Below are 23957 nucleotides of genomic sequence, written 5' to 3'. Positions count from 1 at the left end.
TTTTTGTAGGAATGTTAATTTTGGCTAATGTGGAAGAGTTTTGTGCTTTTGAATGTTGGGATGTGTGAGTGAGAGAGAGAGTGAGGAAGAGTTTGTGTTGAGCGAATGTCCATGTACACAATGCAAATATGAGAGTTAAAAACAAAAACACCCTGATCCTTAAAATTATGTTGTAGGTTTGCCATTGTATACAAGAAAGGTTACCAGGAGTTTGAAGATGTCCAAAGTGCTGTCACAACAAAACTAAAAGGTGTGGTGTTCACCAACTTCACCACAATCCCAGGCTTGGATGGTCGGATATGGGATGTTGCTGACTATGTAGTGCCACCGCTGGTACAGTAGTATTGATATTTTTGTACCTAAATGCTGGCAATTACCATCTTTCAGTTGTTTCACAAAATTTCCCCTAACAAAAATACACTTCAGAATTCAGATTTATTAAGAGTCTAGTCTGCTTATTGTTTGTTGTTTGTTTGCAATCACAGCTTATGCACATTGCAGGGCTTTGAGCTGCACTGGCAACAGAATATTAAGCCCAGGTGAAAAAAATATAGAGTAAAAGCATCAGCAAGATCCAAAGACCACATCCTTATTTGTAATTAGTATCAAAATATAACAGACAAGCTCATTAACTTGTAATCAGTATCCAAATACAATAGACAAACTTATTAGCTTGTAATCAGTCAAGTTTTTTGGTCTATCTCAAGTTATCAAATAGGAACGTATTTTGATGAACTTGAAATGATTTACAGTTTCAAGGGAGATCATGAGAAGGCCTGAACCCTGTTGTTTCCATCCACTGCCTGTAGATTAGGTTGCCCTTAACCGCTGGGTTAGCAGAACAAGTTTTCCAGTTGCTAGGCTGAGTAAACCTTGAACTGATGACCTCTGCTCCAAAGCAGGCATATCTGGAGCCTCCTTTGTTATTATAGAGTTAGTTCCCGTTATGCCGGTCGGCACGTAGGGCAGCGACAAAGGTCCTCCACTTTTGCCTGTCCTGGGCTAGACTCCCCACAGTACCCCAGCTGAGGTTTTGGGTCTTCATGTCTGCCTCCACAGTTCGGCGCCAGGTGATCTTGGGCCGACCTCGCTTGCGTTTTCCTTCTGGCGTCCAGTGTAAGGCAGTTTTTAGGATGGAGTTGCTCCCGCCTTGGAGGACGTGACCAATCCAGCGCCATCGCTTCTTCAACAGGATGGTGGCCATGCTCTCCTGCCCGCACTGGGCAAGTAGTTCTTCATTGGAGATTGTCCTTGGCCAGAAGATGCCCAGGATTCTTCGCAGGCTTTTGGTGTGGAAGACTGACAGTTTGTTGAGGTCGCTGTCAGTCATTCGCCAGCACTCCGAGCCATACAGTAGAGTGGACATGACCAGACTCTGGTAAAGTCTCAGCTTGGTATTGATGCTGTACTGTGTCGACTTCCAGATGTTGCGTAGGCTACAAAAGATGCCCCTGCCTTTGCTCAGTCTGCTCTGGATGTCACGGCCTGCTCCTCCATCTTGCGTGACCACGCTGCCCAAGTAGGTGAAGCTTTCAACCATCGGCAGGTCTTCTCCCTCTATGCTAATCGGTGTTGGATTGGTGGTGTTCAGGGTCATCACTTCTGTCTTTGTCTGGCTGATGTGCAGTCCGACCTGCTGTGCAAAAGTGTGCAGGCGAGTCGTCTTCTCTTGCATGTGCCGGTGGGTGTGTGACAGCAGGGCCAGGTCGTCGGCAAAGTCTAGGTCTTCTAAGTTCGTGGAGAGTGTCCATCGTATGCCCCTTGGTTCATCTTCCGTTGTATGGCGCGTTACCCAGTCAATGACAAGGTTAAAGAGCAGGGAAGACATCACGCAGCCCTGTCTCACTCCGGTCCCGACCTCAAAGTAGATGTCACTGTTTCCAACACAGCATGAAAAGTTCGCATAGAAGCTTTTGATCAGCAGTACAATTTCCATTGGTATTCCGTATGCTCTCAGGATGCGCCAAAGGCTCTCTCTATGGATGCTGTCAAAAGCCTTCTGGAAATCTACGAAGTTAATATAGAGCTGCCTCTGCCACTCTGTGCACTGTTCAATGATGTTATTATAGACCTGGTTCTTAATTGATAATGTTTGAGGGCAAGATTTCCCTTCACACTAGCCGCATTCTTCTAGTATGAAGGTTATCATTATTGTTTCGAGCACATGGTCTACTTGTAAAAAGTGTTTGTGAAAAAGAGAATCTTACTTAGGATTTACTGCATTTAAATTATGCTGGCTACTGCAACTGGCCTAACCATGTGGCAAAAATTATAAAAAAAAAAGAAAAACCAAATGTCTTGAAACAACAGCAAAATATAGTGGGAATGCAAAAGTAACCAGGTGGCCAGAAAAAAAGTACATGCAAGACATTCAGTAATAATTATGTTTGTTCTGGTATCAGATTTACTAATTTAAAATCTTACTTACTTTTGCAAAGAAAGCTAATTAATTTAGTAAGTGCATTTATTAATGCCTTTCCCAGAACCAGCCCACAATTTTTTGGGGAAGATATCAAACTCACCTGTGAACACACACACATACCTGCAGGCCTATCCTAGACCTAGGAAAGCTCACTTGAATGGCTTCAGAGAGTGGTCACGTTCACAGTATAGTGCTCATGACTCTTTATTTTTAAAAGGAAATAAGCCCTAATATTTTCATACCAATAAAACCCGTGATAATCAACATTTTCTTAACTTTAAGATAATGGTTTTTTTTTCCAAAAGTTATGTGTGGCTAAAAAAAATATGCGTGAATCATTAGAAACAAATACATTTTCCATCTGGATTATTTAGCCCTATAAGCATGTAGAGTGCTAATTAGGAGGCACTAGAACTTGGGAAAAAAATCATATCTGAAATGGTTAAAAAATTACATGGAAAATTACTTGTCAAAATTTGTAATATTTGTTTAAGACCCTATGCTCCTCAAGGAGTAACAAGGAATAAACTAAATTAGCACTGTCATATTCAAATAGCTTTTTCCTGAATTTTTAATTTCAGTTTTGGTACCTATACTAATAGACTTGGAAATTTTATTTTATTTCTTTTTTTTTTCTGTAGGAAAATGATGCTTTCTTTGTCATGACCAATGTTTATGTAACACCCTCTCAACGACAGGCAACTTGTGAAGAAGTGAGTACCATGCATCCATCCACTCATTCAGCGTTACTTTTTTGTGATTTTCAAGGTCACTTAATAAAGTTATGAAATTACTGAAATTTTAGTGAAATGGTGGTCTCAATTTTTCAGAAATTAATAGGCATAGAACTGCCTTACTTTATCAACAGCACATAGATGGGTCAGGGTCATTGAGTGCCTTGGGCCATGCATCCCATTGTTTCTGCTTGTGTATAGCAGTAAAGAAGCTGCCATTATACACTTGAGAGTGCTTAAGCCTTGTTTTTTTCAGGATCCGACCATCGGTGATGCTCTCTGCGAAAATAAGACATGCACACCTAATGAGCCTGTGGTTAATGGCAATGGTAGGGTAAGCTGTGTGTGAATATCTGTTGTGCGCTTACATGTTTATGAATGTGTGTGTGTGTGTGGGCACGAGAGAGAGAGAGAGAAAAATAGATACTAAAAAATACACTTTTTACCATGGTAACCTAATGATAGGAAATGATGCTTGACATGCAGTAAAAAGAAGAGTGAAGAACTGGAGAACGTTTGAATGGTTTATTTAGGTATTTTTTGCTGTGTACTGCATTAATGTCTCTCTTTGACATTATTTGTGATAGAGATTTTTAATATTTTGAAATTTTGTTTCCAGGTGTTAAAACAGGAGCCTGCCTAAACTCTACTATATTGCCTGGTACCAAAGTATGCGAAATATATGCCTGGTGCCCAGTGGAGAATGACAATACCTCCACGTAATATGTTGTTTTCATCTGTAAAGTTACCATTCATCGTGAAAATGCCTTTTAACCTGCTTCAGATTTTACCTTGGAAAAATGGCAGATAAAGAATTTTTTTAAAAAGAGAAACAATTTTTTGATTGTTTTACAGGCCTCCTTATCCTGCTTTAGGTGCTGCAAAAAACTTTACAGTCTTCATTAAGAATAATATTGAGTTTCCAAAGTTTGGAGTTCAAAGGTGAGTTTGATTTCTGTGCTGTTTATGAAGATTATTTATATTTAGTGTCTTGATGAATGATATTTTCTTTCTCTTGTGTCCTCTTTATGTTTGTCTAAACAAAAAGTAGGTCTATGTGAAGATTCTCATCTCTTTCTGTCGAGACTCGAAAATTGTTTCTCCACAAATATGAGCTTGTAAAGATTTGCAAAATAGTTTATGCTTGAGCGTTTGGTTTGCTCTGTGAGCAGTCTGCTTATTTTCATTCAAGGATACATACAAGTGACTTCACGTTTTTCTGTATTTTTCGGGCAGGAAAGTCTGCATGTTTAGATAACAGACCATATTTTCCTGCAGTATTATAGCATTCTTTTGATTGATTGTTATAGTCTAGTTTATTCCTTGTTACTCCTCGAGGAGCATAGCGCTGCTCTTTTGATTGAAGTAGGAGTAATATTCCTAGATCTAAAAGGAAAGCGTGAAGAGACTTTTTATTTTGACTGAAAACATCTTAACTGAAAGCAAAATCTTTCTTTTTCCCTGATAATATCTGGTAGAAATCCACTCACACAAGACTAGACATAATATTTTGAATCACAGTTTCAGCATGACTGGGTTATTCACTCAACTGAATGAGCACTCAGTACAAGCCTAAAACCTTTTCCTAAACTTAACCCTGAAATCAATCATAATCCAAGTACACTGGCATGTGTGCTGGGAACATCAGGTCAGAGAGCATTCTGTACGTTATACATTGACAAGAAATATTTCATATAGAAAAGAATTCAGCTTTTTGGAAGTGATGTCAGAAGATGGTATGATTTTTGCACTAGAATTAGGTTTTAAATATCTAAGTACAATTTTTCAGAGGACATGAAGTAATCTTTTGCTTTTTTCTGTATCTTTGTTAATTATTGACAGAAATTCTAGAAATTTGTCTTGCGAGTATGCTACTTTTGATTTAAAAAAAAAAAGGCAAAATAACAAGTTTAAAAATATGGACTGCAAGAAAAAAGTGAGCATAAAAGCTCTGTATAAATATAGTTTAATGATGTACGATTGTATTGTGCATTCAAGTAGAACAGATTTATATTGTCTGCATGCTTGAGTTGATGCATCATAGATGTCATGATTACAGTGAAAAAAAAGGAGAATACAAGAGTGAATAACAGCAAGCAAACTATCAGACATAAACACTATTATACCAAGGCATTCATATTATATGCACTTGCTGTAGACTGGCTGGTTGTGCATGCCACTCACCTTTGTTTGCTTGCCAATACCCTTGCTGCTGCAAAACTGCACATTTTGAGAAAAATGTAGTTGAAAAATGTTCTTAAACCATTTCTAGAGTGTTATGTTGAATCTCACCTGGACCATACACCTAACCCTCTCCTGTTTGAAGTTCTTGGCAGTTGATGTGACAGATATAACATCTTGAATTTAGAGATACTTTAATGCATGAAAAATCATAAATCCCAAAACATATTTTTTGATGTTTTTTGTTATTTTGTTGAAAGTGTAAATTATTAAATTGTTAACCCAACTGTCCCATTAAGCTGTAAATTGAATTATGTGATATATTTGCTTCACTTGAATCAAGAAAGCACATATTTTCAGTTTGTTTACAGGTGATTTGACATGAGAGTTTTTGTGCAGCACATTTTCATTTCACTTCATTTAATTAGAAGACTGCAGAATTAATCATGTTAAGTCAATTACATGATGGAGCCCCATGTAGACAAGTGGAAAGTAATGCAGTCCTAAGGTTATGGAGTCAAACGTTAATGCGTTAAAGTGTGATGAATGCATATATGTGTGGATACTTTGTAAACACTATTATGAATATGCATCACAAATGTTCATTAATTTTTTTATATTAATAATAACTAAAGTTTCTTCAAGTTGCTAGTAAGGTAGGTGAACATACAGGTGTTATTTTATTACAAAAATATATAGCATATTTTGAATTAAATTTTAAGAGAAGTATTGACCATAGTTCATACTGTTAATGTCAATGAAGGCTACAGTTGTTGTGAGAAATTTGAGCATGTTCTAATGAAGCTTTGTCCAGTTAGTAAGCCGATGTTTGTGATGTCACAAAAAATGATGTCTTGACCTCTTTCCAAAATTCCAGTAAGAGCTACAGCATTCAGAGGCTTGTATCTCATTAACGGAAGGAAGTCTTTTTGCTTAGATTTTGGGAAAAATATTTTTTAATGAACTAAACTTATTTCAAAATAATTTTGAACTTAGCTTTTAAGTAGATATTGGTGACATCACTGAGGACTTTAATTAGTAAAAGGAAGAGAGTGTTCTGCAACAAATTGGTCCCATGTTCCTGGCTTCTTAAATACAGGAACCTTTAACATTGAGGTACTACGCTCATACATAGAGAGATCTACTTTGAAATAAAAGGAGTAGTCTCATTCGCAGGATTCACTCATTATTTTAGTAAGGTATTGAAATTTAGACTCATCTTATGCCCTCTTTCTTTTCTTGCTGCAGTCTTTTTGTTTAGTTATGCATTTTGAAATTTATTTATATATAAACTGTCATGCATGAATATCTGCATGTGAGTATATGTGCATGCACATGCATGTTTAAATTATGCATGCTGTCCCCACCCTCTTTATGCAGTCAGAACAATGTATTTTCTTTCTAATCACATTATCCTGACTTTTTAAATCACATTTTTTATGTTATTGTGTTCTCCTGTTTGTTTTTTTTAAATTATATATCACATCATTAGCTTCTGTGATCTTTTTATAATTAGTGGATTAGAGTTGTACTTTTTGTATTAGGTCTTGATTTTATTTTTCTTTTGTAATTTAGTAATTTACACATGGTTGACATATTTTCTATCTCTCTTCTGTCAGATGTAACATTATATTTTCTGTGTCTCTTCTGGTCAGGCGTAACATCCCTGACTTCGCATCTGATGATTACCTGTCATTGTGTCGCTTCAATCCTTATGACCCCCACGACAGATACTGCCCAATATTTCTCCTTGATACCATTGTGCAGAGTGCTGGATATGCCTTTGATGACGTGACTAAAGAGGTACATATCTTTACAAAAGTGTGGTTAAGGAAACAAGAAGCTGTGTGTGGGCAGAATCAGCCCGATGGAAGATTAGTTTAATGAATAGGTCCTTGTTAGGTACCAATGTTTTGATCTTTGTTGTATAATGTTCTTACAGGTTTGTTATTGTCACAGGACTTTTTGTGGTAACAGACTTAAACTCTACCACACTGTGGTTTCTTTTCAACATGCAAGAAAATCTTTTCCCTTTAACTAAAGATGAAATATTTGCAGTTTGTGGGATGTTTGCTCAAGGCACAGGAAGTTAACATCATTACTGTAGCTGACACAAAAATTCTATGTTCCATGATTAAAAACTAAAATGGCGAAATTTTAGAGCTAATGGAGTAAAATCAGAAATAACATCAATCTCTGTCACTATTCATGAGGGTAGAAAACTCTTTGTCAGGATTTAGGCCTATGAGTGTTTGAAGTTTAAAATCACATAAGCTGTAAGCAATGACAGATGAGCAGCTTGTCAATCACTTGATGGACAGAGGAGGATATTGACATTATCATTTATCAGTTTTTTCATCTAAACTCTCCCCAGTTTACATTTACGTATATTTGTCAGTTTGCTTGAATTAATAAAATTGACTTTGTGCAGCTTCTTGTTTGTTTAATCTTGGACAAGACTAGGTTATGACAGTTAAGCTTTTATTTATGACTATCATCAATTTTTCCCTAGAGTCAATCATCCTAGCTTCGATAGTAAACAAGTTGGTAAAATCAACCCAAGAGAACTAACTCCTTATTCATGAATCACCCAGTAAGTGAATCTAACCAAACCAGCACAGCAGCAATTCCCCCAAAAAAGAGTGAGATTGCTCATGCAGTTTTTGGTTAAGGAAGCAATCAAAAATGAGAAGCATGAAAAAAATCTGATTTAATGGCTCAGAAAAGATGTAGGAAACAATACTACTGAAGCTTCTAAAGCATCCATGCCAATGGTATGCTGTGTTTGTGTGATGAACTACGTTAGCAACACACACATTGGAAAACCAGGCAAAAGCAAACTTATCAGTTGTCATGCAGTTATCATACTTTGTCTTTAACCCTTTCTATTTAGATGTTGAATATTGTGCTTAGCTCTTGTAACTGTAAGATACCAGACCTTTGTTTACGAAGCTGTCATTTCTGAAGCTTTGTTTTCACATAATAAAGGCTTGAATATTAAAATTTATGAACGTCTTTCTCAGTCATGAGACGTTTAGTACTCTGATCTCTGTAGAAAATAGGCGGTCCGGTGGCGCAACAGTTAGCACCTCTCACCAATGCAGTGAAGGTTGGCTGTCCTGGGTTCAGCTCTCGTCTCAGGCACGCTGTTCTTTCTCTGCACGTGGCATCTGTTTACAGGGCTGGCTGCCTTGCCGTGATATAACCTTAGTTGCTGCCACGGCGTAAAACACCAATTCCCCCCCCCCCCTCTGTGGGGAAACTTTTAAAAGGGGTGGTTTAGTGAGATTTGGGATGTCAATTGTCTCCCTTGTAATAATGTGTTAGGGTTAGAGTTTTTATCTCTAAACTTTATTCTCCTGTTTTCTTATTTGTGGATGAAGAGAGACCTGCCATACTGTCAAAGGGGGCTTGAGGTGTGCAGGATATAAAACTGCTTGGTTTGTAATTTGATGGCCATGTTGCAATCCTGGATAAGGGTTGCTTGTTAAAACTTTCTTGGGGATTTGTTCTTGCCATTGCTTTTTCCTCCTTCACTATACCCTGCCACCTTATTTGACGAACTTAACCATAATCTTAGAACTTTAACATTATTTTATGAGTCCACGGATTATTGTGGAGGCTTTGAAATTTGGGGTTTTTAAAACATCTTGTTAATCTGTATTTATGGCAACACCTACAAAAGACATTAAAATACTTAAATATTAGAAATTAATTATTGTAAAATTTCATACAAACATGTCTTCCAGTTATCTGTGAGACTAAATGTAGTTTACATTTCATTCACAAGTTATGCATCAAATGCTTACTCCATTCATAGTTTGCTGAAATGTTATTCGTTAACATCATAGGCATTTTCCTTTCATGTCATTTTCTAGCTTAGTCTGTTAAAAGATGCTTTGTACATAATCCTTGCTTAAAAATGAATGCTTTATATATCAGCCTTGCTTGAAAATGCTTTGTATATCAGCCTTTCCTAAAACTGTGGTTGCCTTGTTTGTGTTCCTAACCCTTTTACAGTACTGGAGGTTTTTGAGATTTAGTTTTCTACTAAAAATTTTCTGAAGCATCTAGCCATCCTATTTTTTAATTGAAAATTCCTCGTTTACTGTGTCTCACTCTGACACTATATCTGTGTTGGTCACTCATGTGTGTCTTCTTGAAGTGCTTAAATCTTATGCATGACCTTCAGGTTCTCTCGTTGCTGTATTTCGATGTTGCAATAGCAATGGACAGTGCTTGTAAACTTTTATAGGGAGTGAACATTTTGGGGTTATGCCATCAAAGGATAAAGAATTTTGCAGGAATATAGTAAATAAATTAGTGTTGTATGCATCCAGAAAAAGTTATTTTAGTATAACTTTAAATGCAGAATTTTTTGTCTGATATAGTTGCTTTTAATTTCATAATATTTAATTTTGTTTCATGTGGAATTCTTTTGTGACTTTTTTTGTGATTTTGTTTTCACGTTGATCTTTCATCTGTCTTTTAATTTGTAATACAGACACAGTCCATTTATTAAATAATGCTTCCATGCCTGTTTGTATCATGTGATTAAGAAAACTAATAGTTGTGACACTTTCTTAAATTTGGTTGAAAGTTTGGTGATTTTTCAATTTAGTACCAATCAGCTGGTTCAGGCACTAATTGGTCTAACTGGCATATTGTTTTTAGTTTTGATTAGATCTAGGGGCCTAACTACAGTGATTAAATTATACTAAATTGTGTCTCAAAGCATTTTAATAATTATAAGCTGTCAGGCATTTTATAAACAAAATAACTTGTATTGTCAGAGTAAGGTGGCATTGACAGTATTCACAGCTACATCTCTGGAGAATGTTGCTGCTTGTATCAAATGCTGATAGATTTTGTAGCTGGAGGATGTTTAAAATATGACATGCTATGATGTCATTTCAGGAGGAACATCTTGGGGTTCGACAATGACACACAGCTAGCAAATTGCCGGTTTGACCCTAATGATCCCTTGAATAAATTCTGCCCTATTTTCGAACTGGATAAAATTGTGCAGTTAGCTGGGGACAACTTTGACGACCTTACGTCCTCGGTAACTACTCATATTTAAAAGAACTTTTTGTGATTATGTGATACAACATGATAAAAATTCTCAACTTTCCTGCCGCACTTTTGATCTTCTAGTATTCAAGTATTCAAGTGCCTAATAAGCTGAACTGGCAATTGAAGAAGTATGTCAGGATAAATAAGGGACACAGAAAATGCAGAGTACCGTAATGACTAGGGCTCCTATGATCATTAAATACTCCATGAGAAAAAAGATGTCTAATATGGCACTAATATTCTGAATAGTGTCTGTAGAATGTTATTGGATACAGAAAAGTAGACAAATTGTTCATTTATGTTCTAGTGTAGAATGCATCTTTGAGGCATACATGAAGGCTGCCATTTTGCTTAACTTTCAAGTGGTTAGTCGGCTTGTAACCTTGATTTAATATTTGAAAACACACAGCTCTTTGTGATCACGAAACTTGGGATTTTGCCATATGACTACAAGTCACAATACACTGTTTCAGAGCTGAAAAAATGTAAATACATGCCATTGGAAGAGATTGATATATAGGCTGTCCCTTACATTCAGTGTCAGTGTTACAGCTACATGTTCAATATGGCCAAACTATTGCAGTAAAAAATCGTTGTGACATCAAATTATATGTGCCAACACGCACAAACCCCAGTGAATAGCAGAACAACTCTTCTTCAGTAGCAGTATATTAAATTACATGGTACTGAAAACAGCACCTACAGATTAAGCAAGTACCATGCCCCCCACTGGCTTAACAAAGCTCCATAAAAGTACTGCATAGTTTTGGTATTTGAAGTTGGAAAATTAGTGACCGCATTATTCTTTGTTTGTATGATTGATTTTAACCTTAAAATATTTCACACTCATTTTTTGTTTGATCAAACATAAACATCAGCTGTTAAGGTCCGTTTGTTTTAATTATCAAAAGAGTAGGAAGTCTGTAAACACTGCAGTGTGCTTATGTAAATGATTCTGTTGAAATTAGATTGCAACATTGATTAAAAAAAGATTTGAAATGTTGATATCACTCATGTTTTACTTGCCTTTCCCTTAAACCATTTTTGTATACCATTCAGAGCCTGAATGACCATAAAAGTTAACGTTCAGATTAAGAAGTTAAAAAGAAGGTATTGCCATTCAGCTATAGTCAAGATATTTCACACTAACAAAACGTCTTACAGTTCACAGTCATTAGCTGTGGCACACAGTGGAAGAGTTGACAGTACCTTATGTAATGAGGAACAGTGTGTCTTAAACAAGTTTGAAAATAATGCTTTTCGGAACTGGAGAGGATCAGCAGTCACAGGATAAATACAATGTCATAAACAAAAGTCAGGAATTAGTAAGGTCTTAATATAGTGCTTTACAGAAAGTACTGTTAATAACTTTTCAGTGTCTCATTTTTCAGTTTGCCAGGCATTTTTTATATTAAGCTTGTTCGCTTTTAAATTGCTTTTGCTGCCATTCGCCATCACTGCCTCCTACCTTTATCTAGCACTGTCAAGGTTGATTGTGAATGTAAAGATATAAAGCACCATAATGTTCAGTGCAAGTTTATTAAGCCTTATCATCAAAAATTATGGATTCATTTTTATGCTCATTTTAGCTAACTGCTACACATTAATCATTTACACGTACAAGTCTGTTGTGCATCTTTTCCCAAATGTGCTAATTTGAAAATACTAAGCTAACAGGTGTTCATAAATTGAGTGTAGGCACAAGTCATAGATACTAATGAGAATGTCAGACAAGTAAATCAAATTCTAGACTAGTCTAATTGAAGAAACACCCAAGAGCATGAAGAATTACACGTGATCACACATTGACGTCCCCTTTCACATACTTACCCACAAATCTTAAATATATATGGCTACAGATTTAGATGCTTATGCATATAGGTGGGACCATGTGCACATGCATGCATTGACGCATTTTATGTATTAGCTGGTGTATTACACAACGCATTGTATGCTGGTTAGTGTATCTGTCAAATTATCTACTGGCTAGTGTACCTGTGTCTGTTAATTTCTGCAACTAATTGCTCCAGCTGTGACTTTATTGTCAGCTATTGATCTCTCACTTCATTGGAGCCAAGCTTATTTATGTGCAACACCAGCATACTGAAATAGTGGAAACAGCTGTACTCTTGATGTTCCTTCCCTAAATTGACACATGGACAGCTCCTGTTCAGTAGTAGGGCAGGTGGTTTCAAGTGAAACTGTCACATGATCCCCTTGTTGCTCCCTCCCCTCTTCCTCCCAGTCCACTGTTGTATAAAATACTCTCTCAGATTATGACATTCACATTTGTGTTGCGTAGTAGACATCAAAATTTCTTCAGTGTCATATTTTTTTTATTTGGAGTGACTGGTTACATCATTTGCATAGGCTTTATATAGAACCACAAATGCACATTGCCACTCTGTATGTATTTTTTATATATATATGTAAAATCTTCATGATTGTGTGCATTTAATTTTGTAGATGAGTGTATTATGCATGTGCATCCTGTTTGTGTTCAGAATGATCATTTTTCGTTGTGTAAGATTAAATCACTTATTTAACATTTTTAACAATTGACAGTAACTAAATCACTCCTTCAAGCAGAACAGCATACATTCTTGATAGTATTAGCTGTATATACTTGGTTTTGGTGATGTTGAATGATTATGATGATTGGAAATGATACTGAAGGGAGCCGTGATACAAATCATCATCACCTGGGACTGTAACTTGGATTATGATGAGAGCAACTGTCTCCCGGAGTACAGTTTTCGACGACTGGATCGTGGGGATTTCAAGGTCTCTAGGGGATTCAATTTTAGGTAAGGGGTAAGGGTGGAGAGCCCTCTGTTCTTGATTTTGTGTGAATACCTACATTTGAAAAGTATTTTGTAATGTGAATTCCAGTCATGGAGGTAGCTTGTACATGGTAATTTATATCCATCAAAACCAGCTAAACTGAAATGTATTTCTTCAGATTAATGGGTTTAGTACACAATAGTAAGTCTAAAGTAGTTTAATAGTCTCATTATTTGCAAAATATAAAACAGAAAGTCTTGAATGGCATCCTCACCTTTGTGTAAAAGAGGTAAAAACTGACATGATTTTAGGATATGGACACTTTATTGTAAATGTATGCTCCATATGGGAGTGTAAGGCCTGTTGATGGGAGTGTTAAGATCTGTTAGTGGCTGTACAACCTAAGTGTGAAGATACTGATGATGGAATCTTTGGCTGTTTTTATTGAGGGTGGAGGGGTTACTTTTGGCTAGTTGCTACAAGTGCTTATATTGTATTCAACATCCTATGCGCAATCACTTTTGATTTCTTCTGCTTTCGGTTTTCTTTTCTAGGTATGCTGACCACTATAAATCTGATAATGGCACTAGTTTTCGGACACTGTACAAGACCTATGGCATTCGCTTTGTGATTGTGGTCCAGGGAACAGCTGGCAGATTTGGAGCATGGCCTTTGTTCTTGAACATTGGAAGTGGCATAGCTCTTCTGTCTATTGTAAGCAGCCATATTCTAAGTAAATTAACTGGCATCTTGAAAAGACCAGAGCTTTTTCTGTTAGGTCTGTTTACTGGCAGACCATCAGTGACAGATAACATGGATTATGCAAACACTTTTCTTTCTCTGTTGTCACACATGCAAACACACGTGCAGACATGCTCATCTGTACTACAGTACATACATTCCTTTAGAATAATGTTTGTGTCAGTAAGCTATTAGAAATGTTTTCCTTTGTGTATTATGTGTCACCCCAAAGTCACTATTGGTATTGTAACTGCAATGCGAATGTTTCCTTCTGCAGGCCACAGTCCTCTGTGATATAATTGTTTTATACATCCTGAAAGCACGCAGTTACTACAGAGACAAGAAGTATCAGGATGTCAAAGGTGAAGATGCCTACGAGGTGAGCAGTGAAACATTCTCAGATATATTTTATTCTCAGATTTATTTTAAGGAAAAGTTGACAGAATGTTCCTCACTGGATTTTTTATTTCTATGATATACTACAAGTTTGATCCTTTACCGTCATTTTTCCTTATTTACTAACCACTCACGTATAAACAACTCTATGTTCGCGTAGTGATGTAGGTCCTAGTGCATTTGTCCTAATGTTTGCGTTCTATATTTTGTTACTGAATAAAATATAGGCATTGACAATCGAATTGCAAACATATTATTATACACTGGGAAAATAATTTACGATTACAAGGGGCCCATAAATGTCGTCTGCCTTGGGGCCCATGCTGGCTCTTGGCGACCCTTTTGCCACACACAGTATGATTTCTTTTTTGTTTGCTTCAGTTTGATTTCTCATTTCAGTTTATGCTATTAAAAATGTCATTTTCTCCATTCAAATGCAAGATCTGAGAAATTTCTGATTTTGTTTTCAAGCAAAATGCTAGTGACAAACAGGTAGTGGAAAAAAGACTGAGTAATCAGAAGCAAGTCATTGTAGTGTATAGACAGAGGTTTGCCCAAATAATGTAGAGAAAGCAAGCAGGCGGACCGCTGTATGAGGACCTGAAGATTCTTGATAATGAAGTAGAGCAGAGGAGTGTTATGTGATCGTTAGTGATTGGGGTCACAATGCAAAAGATAACTAAAGCTGATTGGGACACCTGTGACACGTGTGATGGTGTATTGTCTTGACGTTCATGTGTAGCTTCTGACCGTTAGTGATGATCCCCTGCTACCTTGTCTTTGAATGATTAATATCATTTAAGCAGAAGGAAGGCTTGCAACTGATCTGTGTAGTGACATGTTAGGTAGTGTTGTCACAGTGTGAAGCATGCAGAGCTGACTGGGCAGCACCTGCTTGTGTGCATACATATATATTCACATACAAAATAATGTTAATACACATTTCACAGTGCAAACATCAAACACACACACATACACACAAATACCCTGCACCAAAGAGGATACCAAGAGTGACCACTTAGGCGGGAAAGTGAAACCGTGCTCAGCCGGATGTATTTGCAGCCATGCCCTCCTATGATATCAGCAAAGTTGATTCTCTTTGGTATCAGTGTTCAAAAAGTGTGAAAGCGTATGCGTCTGATTGTGTGTATGTGTGTCTCTGTTGCCAGAACAAAGGTGTGGCACGCCCAAATCTAGCGACGTTTACTCATCTAAAAGGGACATGGTCTGCAGAGTAAGCAAGGGAGTAGAGGGGAAAAAAAATGATGGACCTGTTGGTAATTAGGGGCATGAGTGATATGTATGAACACAGTCTAGGCCTAACCAGTTCTAATTTGAAATGTCATATACTGATGCAACACAAGTATATAAGCTTATAAAAGCATCCCATATGATAGTATACATCCATGACAGTTCAAAAAGTATAAATACATTTTTTTCTTTAGATATACTGTTGGATTATGATACTTACTGTTTTTATTTTGTGTCACCACATGGGATAGTTTTTTTTTCAAAAAAAGTCTTCCATGTTAATGTCAGAAACACCATCAAGAAAATTTAAGCAGATTACTATCTTTTATCCTTTTCAATTTCATTTGTATGCTGGTTTTGTAATCTATCTGTCCATGATAGGAATATTTTAAATAGCATTGTTCACATCTGTTCCAAGATAATTGGTATCAAACAGAGGGACTTGACTTCCTTCTGTGACCAGCAGCTAGTTAGGAAAGCTTCCCACATTATGTCCATACCTGAGCATGTGCTAGTGGGAGAATTTGTTTTATTAAGCTCCGGTAAACGCTATGCCATGCCAGTATGCAAAAGCAATAGGCACCTGAAATCTTTTGTGCCATCCACAGTTCAGCTACTCAATCACAGATGAACTGTCAGCGGTGTGTGTGTGTGATGTGTAGGTGTGCATGGGAATGATCTATTTATTTATTTATTTTTTTAAATATATATTGGAAACAGAGCACACCTCCCATATATTTAAGCCCATTGGGACTAATAAAGTTGGTTGTTATTGCTGTTATTATTATTAGAAAAGACATGTGTCTTTATGTAATTAAATATTAAAAGCGTGGAAGTTATGTGTTGATAACTTTTTTTTAACTCTTGAGCTAATATATTGTTTATTTCTAGCTAGCATACCCTAAAATTGGTTGTTTCATAATATTGAGTCAGTAGAATTAATAATGTCTGTTATTGCAGCTTGTCTACTTATTTTAGTTCTTCTCTATCTTTATCTTTTATTATGAAGTTGCTTTACAATTTAACTAACTTTAACATTGATTACAGCTGTGTATTTATTGTCAGCGCTCATAGGGTAGCCAAAAAAATCAAATTTAAAAAAATGCATTCTTCTGCCTTGTTTAAATTTGTGAAGAAAATAATGCCTGATAAAGTTTGCCACAGGAAAAAAAAGAAGAATCAAAACATGATAAAAGATTCTGTGCCAATGCTTTCCTCAACTATTTAAACTAGAAGTTGTGTTGTGCTAATTAAAAAAAATAAAATAGAAACCATTACATATTTCTTAACAAAGTCATGTACTGCAAAACTTATTAAAATTCTATTCTTCAAAAAGGTGGATATAGCTTTTCTTTCATTTTAGTGTTTGACTATGTTGAAATAGCAGCACAAACCACAGTGATGTGATTTTAACCCATTCCATAAACTCTATAGTTTCTGCACTGAAACCTTTTCCTTTTGAACACTTTTTCAGTTGTTGTCTGTCCAAACTGTTTGTACACACAGGTGAAGGAAATGCCTTACAAATCTATTGTTCATCCCTGACTCTGGGGTGCATGAAGTCTCATATTGTGGTGCAGTATGCATGGTGACTGTTTTGTTTTCTTATCACTGTCTCCCCCACCACAATTTCTCCTGATTTGCTTAATTTGTTTATCTGATGTGATGTCAGCTTTTTGCTCCATGGCACCTGCCATTTGTTGCTCCATTTTCATTGTTGTGCAGCATTTCATTGCTTCTCAGGTTTTCCATTCCAGTGCATAAACATCCTGGGTGCTATGTACTTTTCACTTTTTATTCACCTCAGCTATTCTTCATTTTATTTTTTTGATTTGCAATCGGTGCTTATATTAGCATTGAGAGGGCTTCTGGTCTTCCTGAAAAAAAAGTGGAAAATTGCATCTTAAGATAGATTTTCCGAAGTTTAACAAAAATAGACTTTCATCAGGAAGTCTGCCCTGAATGCTTTGCCATTGCTTGATGTGTGTCTTTTTGTTCACCCAATGTTGCAATGGTCAGCCTGGCCCAGTAACCCGTTTGTCCAGCTTGTCCAGCGTGGAGCAAATGCACAAGTGACTGCAACTTCAAGAGACTTTAAATTGCTTTTGTCAGGTGGGGACACCTCTCCATGTCTGTCTGGATGTGTATGCTTTGTGTTTAATATGGCTGAGTACTAGATAAGGTAGGTGTAAGGTTTGATGGCTACTAGTTATATATAGTTGCTTATTGTGTAGCTTGGTGCTTTGTAGTTAGGTGTTGTAGGCTAGGAGATTAGGCAACATGGAATTGACCTTTTTTCAAATTTATCAGTCAATTAAGTCAGTTCCTATGGATATTCATAGTTTCAACAGGGATCTAAAATAGCAGCAGGTGTTTTTTTTCATGTGGTGGTCTTGCCTTCATTTCCTGAGGTGTAGACACAAACCTCTCCTTTCCCATGTAAATAAAATTAAACGGCCTAAGATAAACATTATGAATACTGCATAAAATGTGGATGCTAAGTGTGAGCAAGTGTACAAGTTTTATTTCAGTACTTTTTTTATTACTTATTAATTGAAAAACCTATTACTGCTTATAACGTACTTATAAAACCTATTGCTGTCTTGAGATACATAATTATGATAATTGCCTTTTATGTTTTCAAAAGTAATTAGTCTGTATTTTTGGAGTGATGCTAACTTGTTTGTTTTTTTTGAAAACTTTCTTATTCAATTTTTAAAATCTGCCTGAGCATACATGTTATGAGAAAATACTGCTGTGTTACTAATGTTGTGCAAATTTCATCTGTGTATCTGTGTGTCACTAATGCTGTGCACATTGTGTCTCCATATACAGTGATACCTCGGTTCTCGAACGCCTTGACTTTCGACCAAATCGGTATTCGACCAGGAAATTCGAGAAAATTTTGTCTTGGAATTCGAACAAATATTTGGAACTCGAACATCCGAACGTCCGAGATGAGCCGAGTTGAGCCGAATGGCGTTCATTCTGCCCAGCACGCCTTGCTTGCGTCATCAGTGACAATAACCATCCCCCTTCCCTCCTCCCTCCACATTCATTCCCTCCTGCCATAAAGTTTGGTACAGGTACAGTAAATGAAACACAATTTACTGTACTGTACAGTACATTTTTTTGTTTTTTTTTTTTGTTTTGTTTTAATAAATACACTTTTATTTCTTATTTCTTGTTGAGACTCATGTTTTTCTACATATTATATACAAATTAGGCCAGTAAATAGGCATTTTCTGGGGCTTGGAACGAATTAATCCAGTTTCCATTATTTCCTTTGGGTTTCATTGCTTCGGTTCTCGAACAATTTGGTTCTCGACCGTCCTCCCGGAACGAATTATGTTCGAGAACCGAGGTATCACTGTATATATATCTGTGCATCTATCAGTCAATCATCAAGTTGCATTAACAGGCAAGCATTACAACTATTAACAAAGAACCCTTCATTACTCATTCAGTAGACGAGAGATTATTCGGCAATTTTCTTCATTACCATTGTTCCCCCCTTGAGTGGTACCAGGGGATGGCTGGCCAGCTGTGTGGGTCAACCAGTGCTGGTTGTTGGTCAGGTGAGGGGTAGGTGGGTTGACTGGATAGATGCCACAGCAGTCAGGCCTGTCTTGAGTGATAGGCAAGTCTTACATGAAATGGCCAGTCTGTTGTTTTCCAGATTTGGGCACCATATCCTGAGACTGCCATGTTGTGCACCAGGTATAGGGTCCACTAAGTGTAACCATGGTAACCAGACCTGTTAACTAGATTGTGTAACTGTCAGTGGTCAGTCTATGCTCGAGTTGGTTGTGTGCCTGTGTGAAGCTGTATTACAAGCATGGCATAGGTATGACATTGGTATTGACAGGTGTACGCTCTGTTATTCTATGACAGTCTTGTTTCTCTAGAGTAGGATGGGAACTAAGAGTGTCTTGTACAGTTGCTTCTTGGTAACCAAGCTGGTGGTGTTGCTGTGCCAAGTCCTGTTCAGCAATACCATTGCTGCTGTTTACATTCACAGACATCTTGTTGGTAATGTCATGCAGTTCTATCTGTCATCAGATTAATGTCATCTGCAAAGCAGTTTACACATTGGCCTCTCACAAATGGAAAAGGTGGTGTATCATGAAGGGTTTTTTTGCATGACAGTCTCCCAAGAGATGTTAAAGGATATAGACAGTTGAAGGCACCCTTGACAGATACCTGTTTACGTCAGTGGTTTGTGCCTACTCTTTGTGTTCTGCAGTTACCTTTAACATGAGTTTCTTTTTAGCTCGTACTTGTTCGTGATACCTACAAGTACTTCCCCCCTGTGTGTAAGTGTATGCTTGTCAAGACAGATAGCACATGCACACGTACACACACACATAAGCTATGGATGAATGTGAGAAAGGGAGGAGTGGTGAGAGTGTTATGCATATTTTTATGGAAATATCTGCAGAATCTGTCTTTTGCCTAATCAGGATCTTGTATTCTTGTGTCTTCAGGCTTTTGATGAGGATAAGTCAGACAGCGAGTCTGGCACGCGACGTCGTCAGTCAAGCATATCCCAAGCAAGTACAAACCGAAGCATTGACTAAACCCTCTCCAGCTGAAACAGTTCCATTAACAAATTACCTGTTCATGTCTTATCATCTGTCCATTATCAGGACCATTTTAAATAAATTCTATACATTACAAAGTGCGTGTGATTGGGAATTTTTTTCCCCAGTTGTGATTTTTTTAAAACAGGTTTTTATGTTTTGTGTCCCTTAGGTAATATTTGTATGGTGATTGAAATGATTTTGAAGTATTTTGTAGTCTTTTTGCATCAATCATTTGTGAAATATGATGAATGCTGAACAGAAAGTGAAGCAATAGCCTAACATCAGACCCCACTTGATCCTTAATTTTTCTGGTGACTATTGTTGCAACTATTTTATAAGCTTTAAAATTGTATGTTTATGAAGAAACAGTTGTGGTAGCTGAGATTTTGCGTTGTGCATTGTTTACAAAAGATTTCAATGTATCACAAGGTGATGGGGTCAGTTATGCTTTTTTGATTTGTACATAAATCTGTACGAACTCTGACAAGGTGTCTACAAACAGCAGCACTCTAGGGTCATAAAGAAACAGTATATACTGTCTTCAGGATACACAGTTGTTCTCACGTGTCACAAACTTCACAAAGTTTTCAGCTTATCCCAGTGTCACAAGTTTTTGTGTGTGCTCATTGTAATGGATAACCTGTCTCGTAAACTGAAGGCAGCATATCTGGATCATTTTTATAAAACTTTATAACTTTATTGTGGGTGACAATCTTTCAATAAGAGTTAAAAAGAAGTTGTTGCGAGTGTCACATGATTTTAAGTTTTTCTGAATAAATTTGTTCTTTATAAAACCATGGTGTCTTCTCTCGTAATGCATTCAGTCTTTCTCAACACTGGTGGTGTATACTAATGGTAAACTAAAAGAGAACAAAATGCATTGAAATTTTTATCTCTGCCATGTAAATATAAGACAGTTTATTGCTGTACATATTAAATCCTGAGAGGGTCAAATGATTTAATTTTTTAAATGATTTAATGAGTTAATTTGAAATTTGTTGTTTTTCTCTGAGGATTTTGTTAACCATGTATACAAAGGGTGAACTAAGACTTCAGCTATTCTTTCGCATAATTGTTTTGCATTTGGAGTTATTCACCATCAACCTTTTCATGATTTCATTTTCATGCTTATAAAATGTATTCTTACATTTTTACTGGCATAGCAAATGCATTGTTCATATCTGTGATGAGACTTGCATAAGGTGACCAGACATTTCAGGAGTGAAAGCGGGACGCGTGCGGATCATGGTATAGTGACTGACAAAGAGCGTCATAAAAAAAAGAAAAAAGAACAAAAAACACGGAGTGGGGGGGGGGGTGGTGGTGGAGTAGAATCCTGGAAGGCAGTAAACTAGAAGAAAATTTTGACATTATTAATCAAACGGCAATAGGCAAAAGCCAAAACCAAAGGCATGGATGTGAATCAGTGTTCAGTAATCAGATTTTTAAATTGAAGCAGGTTGTTGATCGACTTTTTAGATGAATGCCAGAAAGCCGGACATTGGGTGTCCCACTGAACATTCTATGAGCAGGCGGGATCCGTGGTCAAAGGCGGGACTGTCCCGCCTAAATTGGGATGTCTGGTCACCTTAGACTTGCATGAACTTTTGCCACCTTATTTTTCAAGTGGTTTGGCAAAATAATCACTTTACTGAATGCCTTCTTTTTATTATTTTTTTATTTTACACTCCATTTTTGTTTTGGGGAGTGAAATATAGGGAATTTCTTAGGTAGATGTCAAGTTTCAATGCAAAATGCAATTTACAGGTCCAATCAAAAATTCTTGGAGCTTTTGGACGTTCCTTTATATACTGTTATGTGTGCAGTGGTGTCTTCTTATCAGCTGAATAAATATACTGTCCATCATGAGTCCAATACACTGTATTGTCCTTTTAGTCTAGTCATCATATTATTTATTACATTGGAGCAGTATTGTCCAGTCAGAAGGAGAGACGTGATCAGTAAAAGCCTTACATATTTCCAGTGCCAGCCTGTCTTTCCCATTAGATTTTCAGTAATGTCTGTCATGTTTACTTTGGCCCATGATATGTTTGGATGAAAATATGTTTGATTATACATTTGCACGTATTTGTGCATAGCTTTTAATTTTCACGTCATATTTTAAAAGGAATGATATGTGAACTAATTTTTCAGGTGACAGCAACTTGCCTTTTCATCTCCATGTAAAAAAAGATTTAAAATACTTTTAGTGGATAAAAAGAGAAATTAGTTTGCATTTGTGTGCAAATATTTGATGGAACTTAATATATACAAAGCAAATTCACAAAGCATTTTCTATTTACATTTGTATAGCACAAGAAATTTGTCCCATGACAAAGTGTCGTACCTCTTGACTGCGTAATAAATTACAGCTATATAATCCTACTTGCAGTGGTTGTTATTAGTGATGATTATTAGAATAACAAGGACAGCAGAATTTGAAACATTCCAGCATGACAGAATATGTACAGTAAAACTTGTTGTGCGGATCCTCTGACCAGCTGACATCTCCCATGTCCAGACAGTTCTGCATGGATTGGTTTTCAACCTGACCTCTGATCAGCAGACATTCTAGTGCGGATGTGGACAGGGGCATCTTAGGGGCAAAACCTGTACTTCCTCCTAAAGGTGATGTCACACCAGCGGGGATGGGCATATATTGTTCATAAAGTAATTTCACATTAATTTTGCTTTTTTACCCTTCTTTAAATTTTAATGCTAACAGTTTGTTGGTTTATGAATTTGTGAGTTATGTTTAATCGTTGAGTGAGGATTATCTTGACTGTTATTTGTATAATTAATCTCTTTTTCATATTACGGATACAAAGGAGAACTTAGAAACAACATCCCTCTTCATCACAAAAGAAAAGATTGAAGTATGCTAAACAAAGAGATTGAAAGAATCTGTTAGCTGGTTTACTCTATTTGTGTTTGGTCTGTTTTTTTTCAAGATTATTGCCTAGAGTTTTGTTGAAGAAAGTTTAAACAGGATAGCACTAGCTTAACAGAAAAAGTTTAGTATGATTTTAATCATGTATTCAAATAATTCTGTGTTAATGTCACCCATTTTCAAATAGTCTAACAGTGCAATACAATTCGTTTACATCAGTTAGTGTAATCTAGATGTACATTTTTTGTCAGTTTTCATATACATGTGTTGAGTGTTCATTTACAGTGACTTCCTGTTATCAAAATGAATTAGAAAAGTCTCGTTCTTTTATTGAAGAAAGCAAATCCTAGTGAGTCTTATGCTGCAGAAGCATACTTGTTTTGATCTACTTAATAATTAGGGTTAAAAAGAGCACACATTCATGATTTGGGAATAAGATTTTATGCCTATTTATAAGGAACAAGTGTAAGAATTATTTTAAGGGAATGATGAAAGAACTATTATAAAAGCATGTATATGTTGAGGACGTGTCTTAATAACATGTTTACGTTTGTCTATGTGGGCTATGCAGATTCATATAAATAATGGAATGTGGAATAACCTGCAGCAAACATTTATAAATAAATAATTGTATTGAAATACAAGGGTTGTTCAAAAAGTTCTAAGGCTCACCTAGAAAGAAGAGCCATAGCTGAACTTTTTTGTTGTGGTAACACACTACCACTTCTTATGAAACTAGAAAAACTAATACAGATTTCTGTTTTAATTTGTGTGAGGCCCATACAAAGGGGAAGGGTAGTTCAACAAATCTAAAAATAGACAAAACAGGATCGAGCAGTCAAAAAATATCTGCGAAAGAAAGATATGACACCCATGGAAATCCATGAGGACATGCT

At 36.5% G+C, this 23957-nt stretch overlaps 1 protein-coding gene across 5 annotated transcripts in view; it reads left to right on the top strand.

Moving 5' to 3' along the window:
* Positions 1-22556, top strand: part of LOC112562260 (P2X purinoceptor 4-like) — a 28348-nt gene extending 5792 nt beyond the window's left edge. For 2 of the 5 annotated variants that reach the window (XM_025235378.1, XM_025235383.1), the window contains exons 2-11: positions 177-333; positions 3064-3135; positions 3413-3485; positions 3776-3875; positions 4012-4098; positions 10255-10402; positions 13090-13220; positions 13752-13911; positions 14216-14317; positions 20073-22556. In XM_025235378.1, the coding sequence (XP_025091163.1) occupies positions 177-333; positions 3064-3135; positions 3413-3485; positions 3776-3875; positions 4012-4098; positions 10255-10402; positions 13090-13220; positions 13752-13911; positions 14216-14317; positions 20073-20165 (1123 nt within the window). In that variant the 3' untranslated portion in view covers positions 20166-22556. Of the gene's footprint in view, positions 1-176; positions 334-3063; positions 3136-3412; positions 3486-3775; positions 3876-4011; positions 4099-6992; positions 7141-10254; positions 10403-13089; positions 13221-13751; positions 13912-14215; positions 14318-17091; positions 17174-17604; positions 17698-20072 lie in introns of all 5 variants that reach the window. The other 3 variants (XM_025235380.1, XM_025235381.1, XM_025235379.1) reach the window with 3 other exon arrangements.
* Positions 22557-23957: the final 1401 nt, after the last annotated feature.

This window comes from Pomacea canaliculata, linkage group LG4 (genome assembly GCF_003073045.1).
Source record: "Pomacea canaliculata isolate SZHN2017 linkage group LG4, ASM307304v1, whole genome shotgun sequence".
NCBI classification, from domain to species: Eukaryota; Metazoa; Mollusca; class Gastropoda; order Architaenioglossa; family Ampullariidae; genus Pomacea; species Pomacea canaliculata.
The sequence above is the reverse complement of the archived record's forward strand: the minus strand, read 5'-3'. Positions and strand labels throughout refer to the sequence as shown.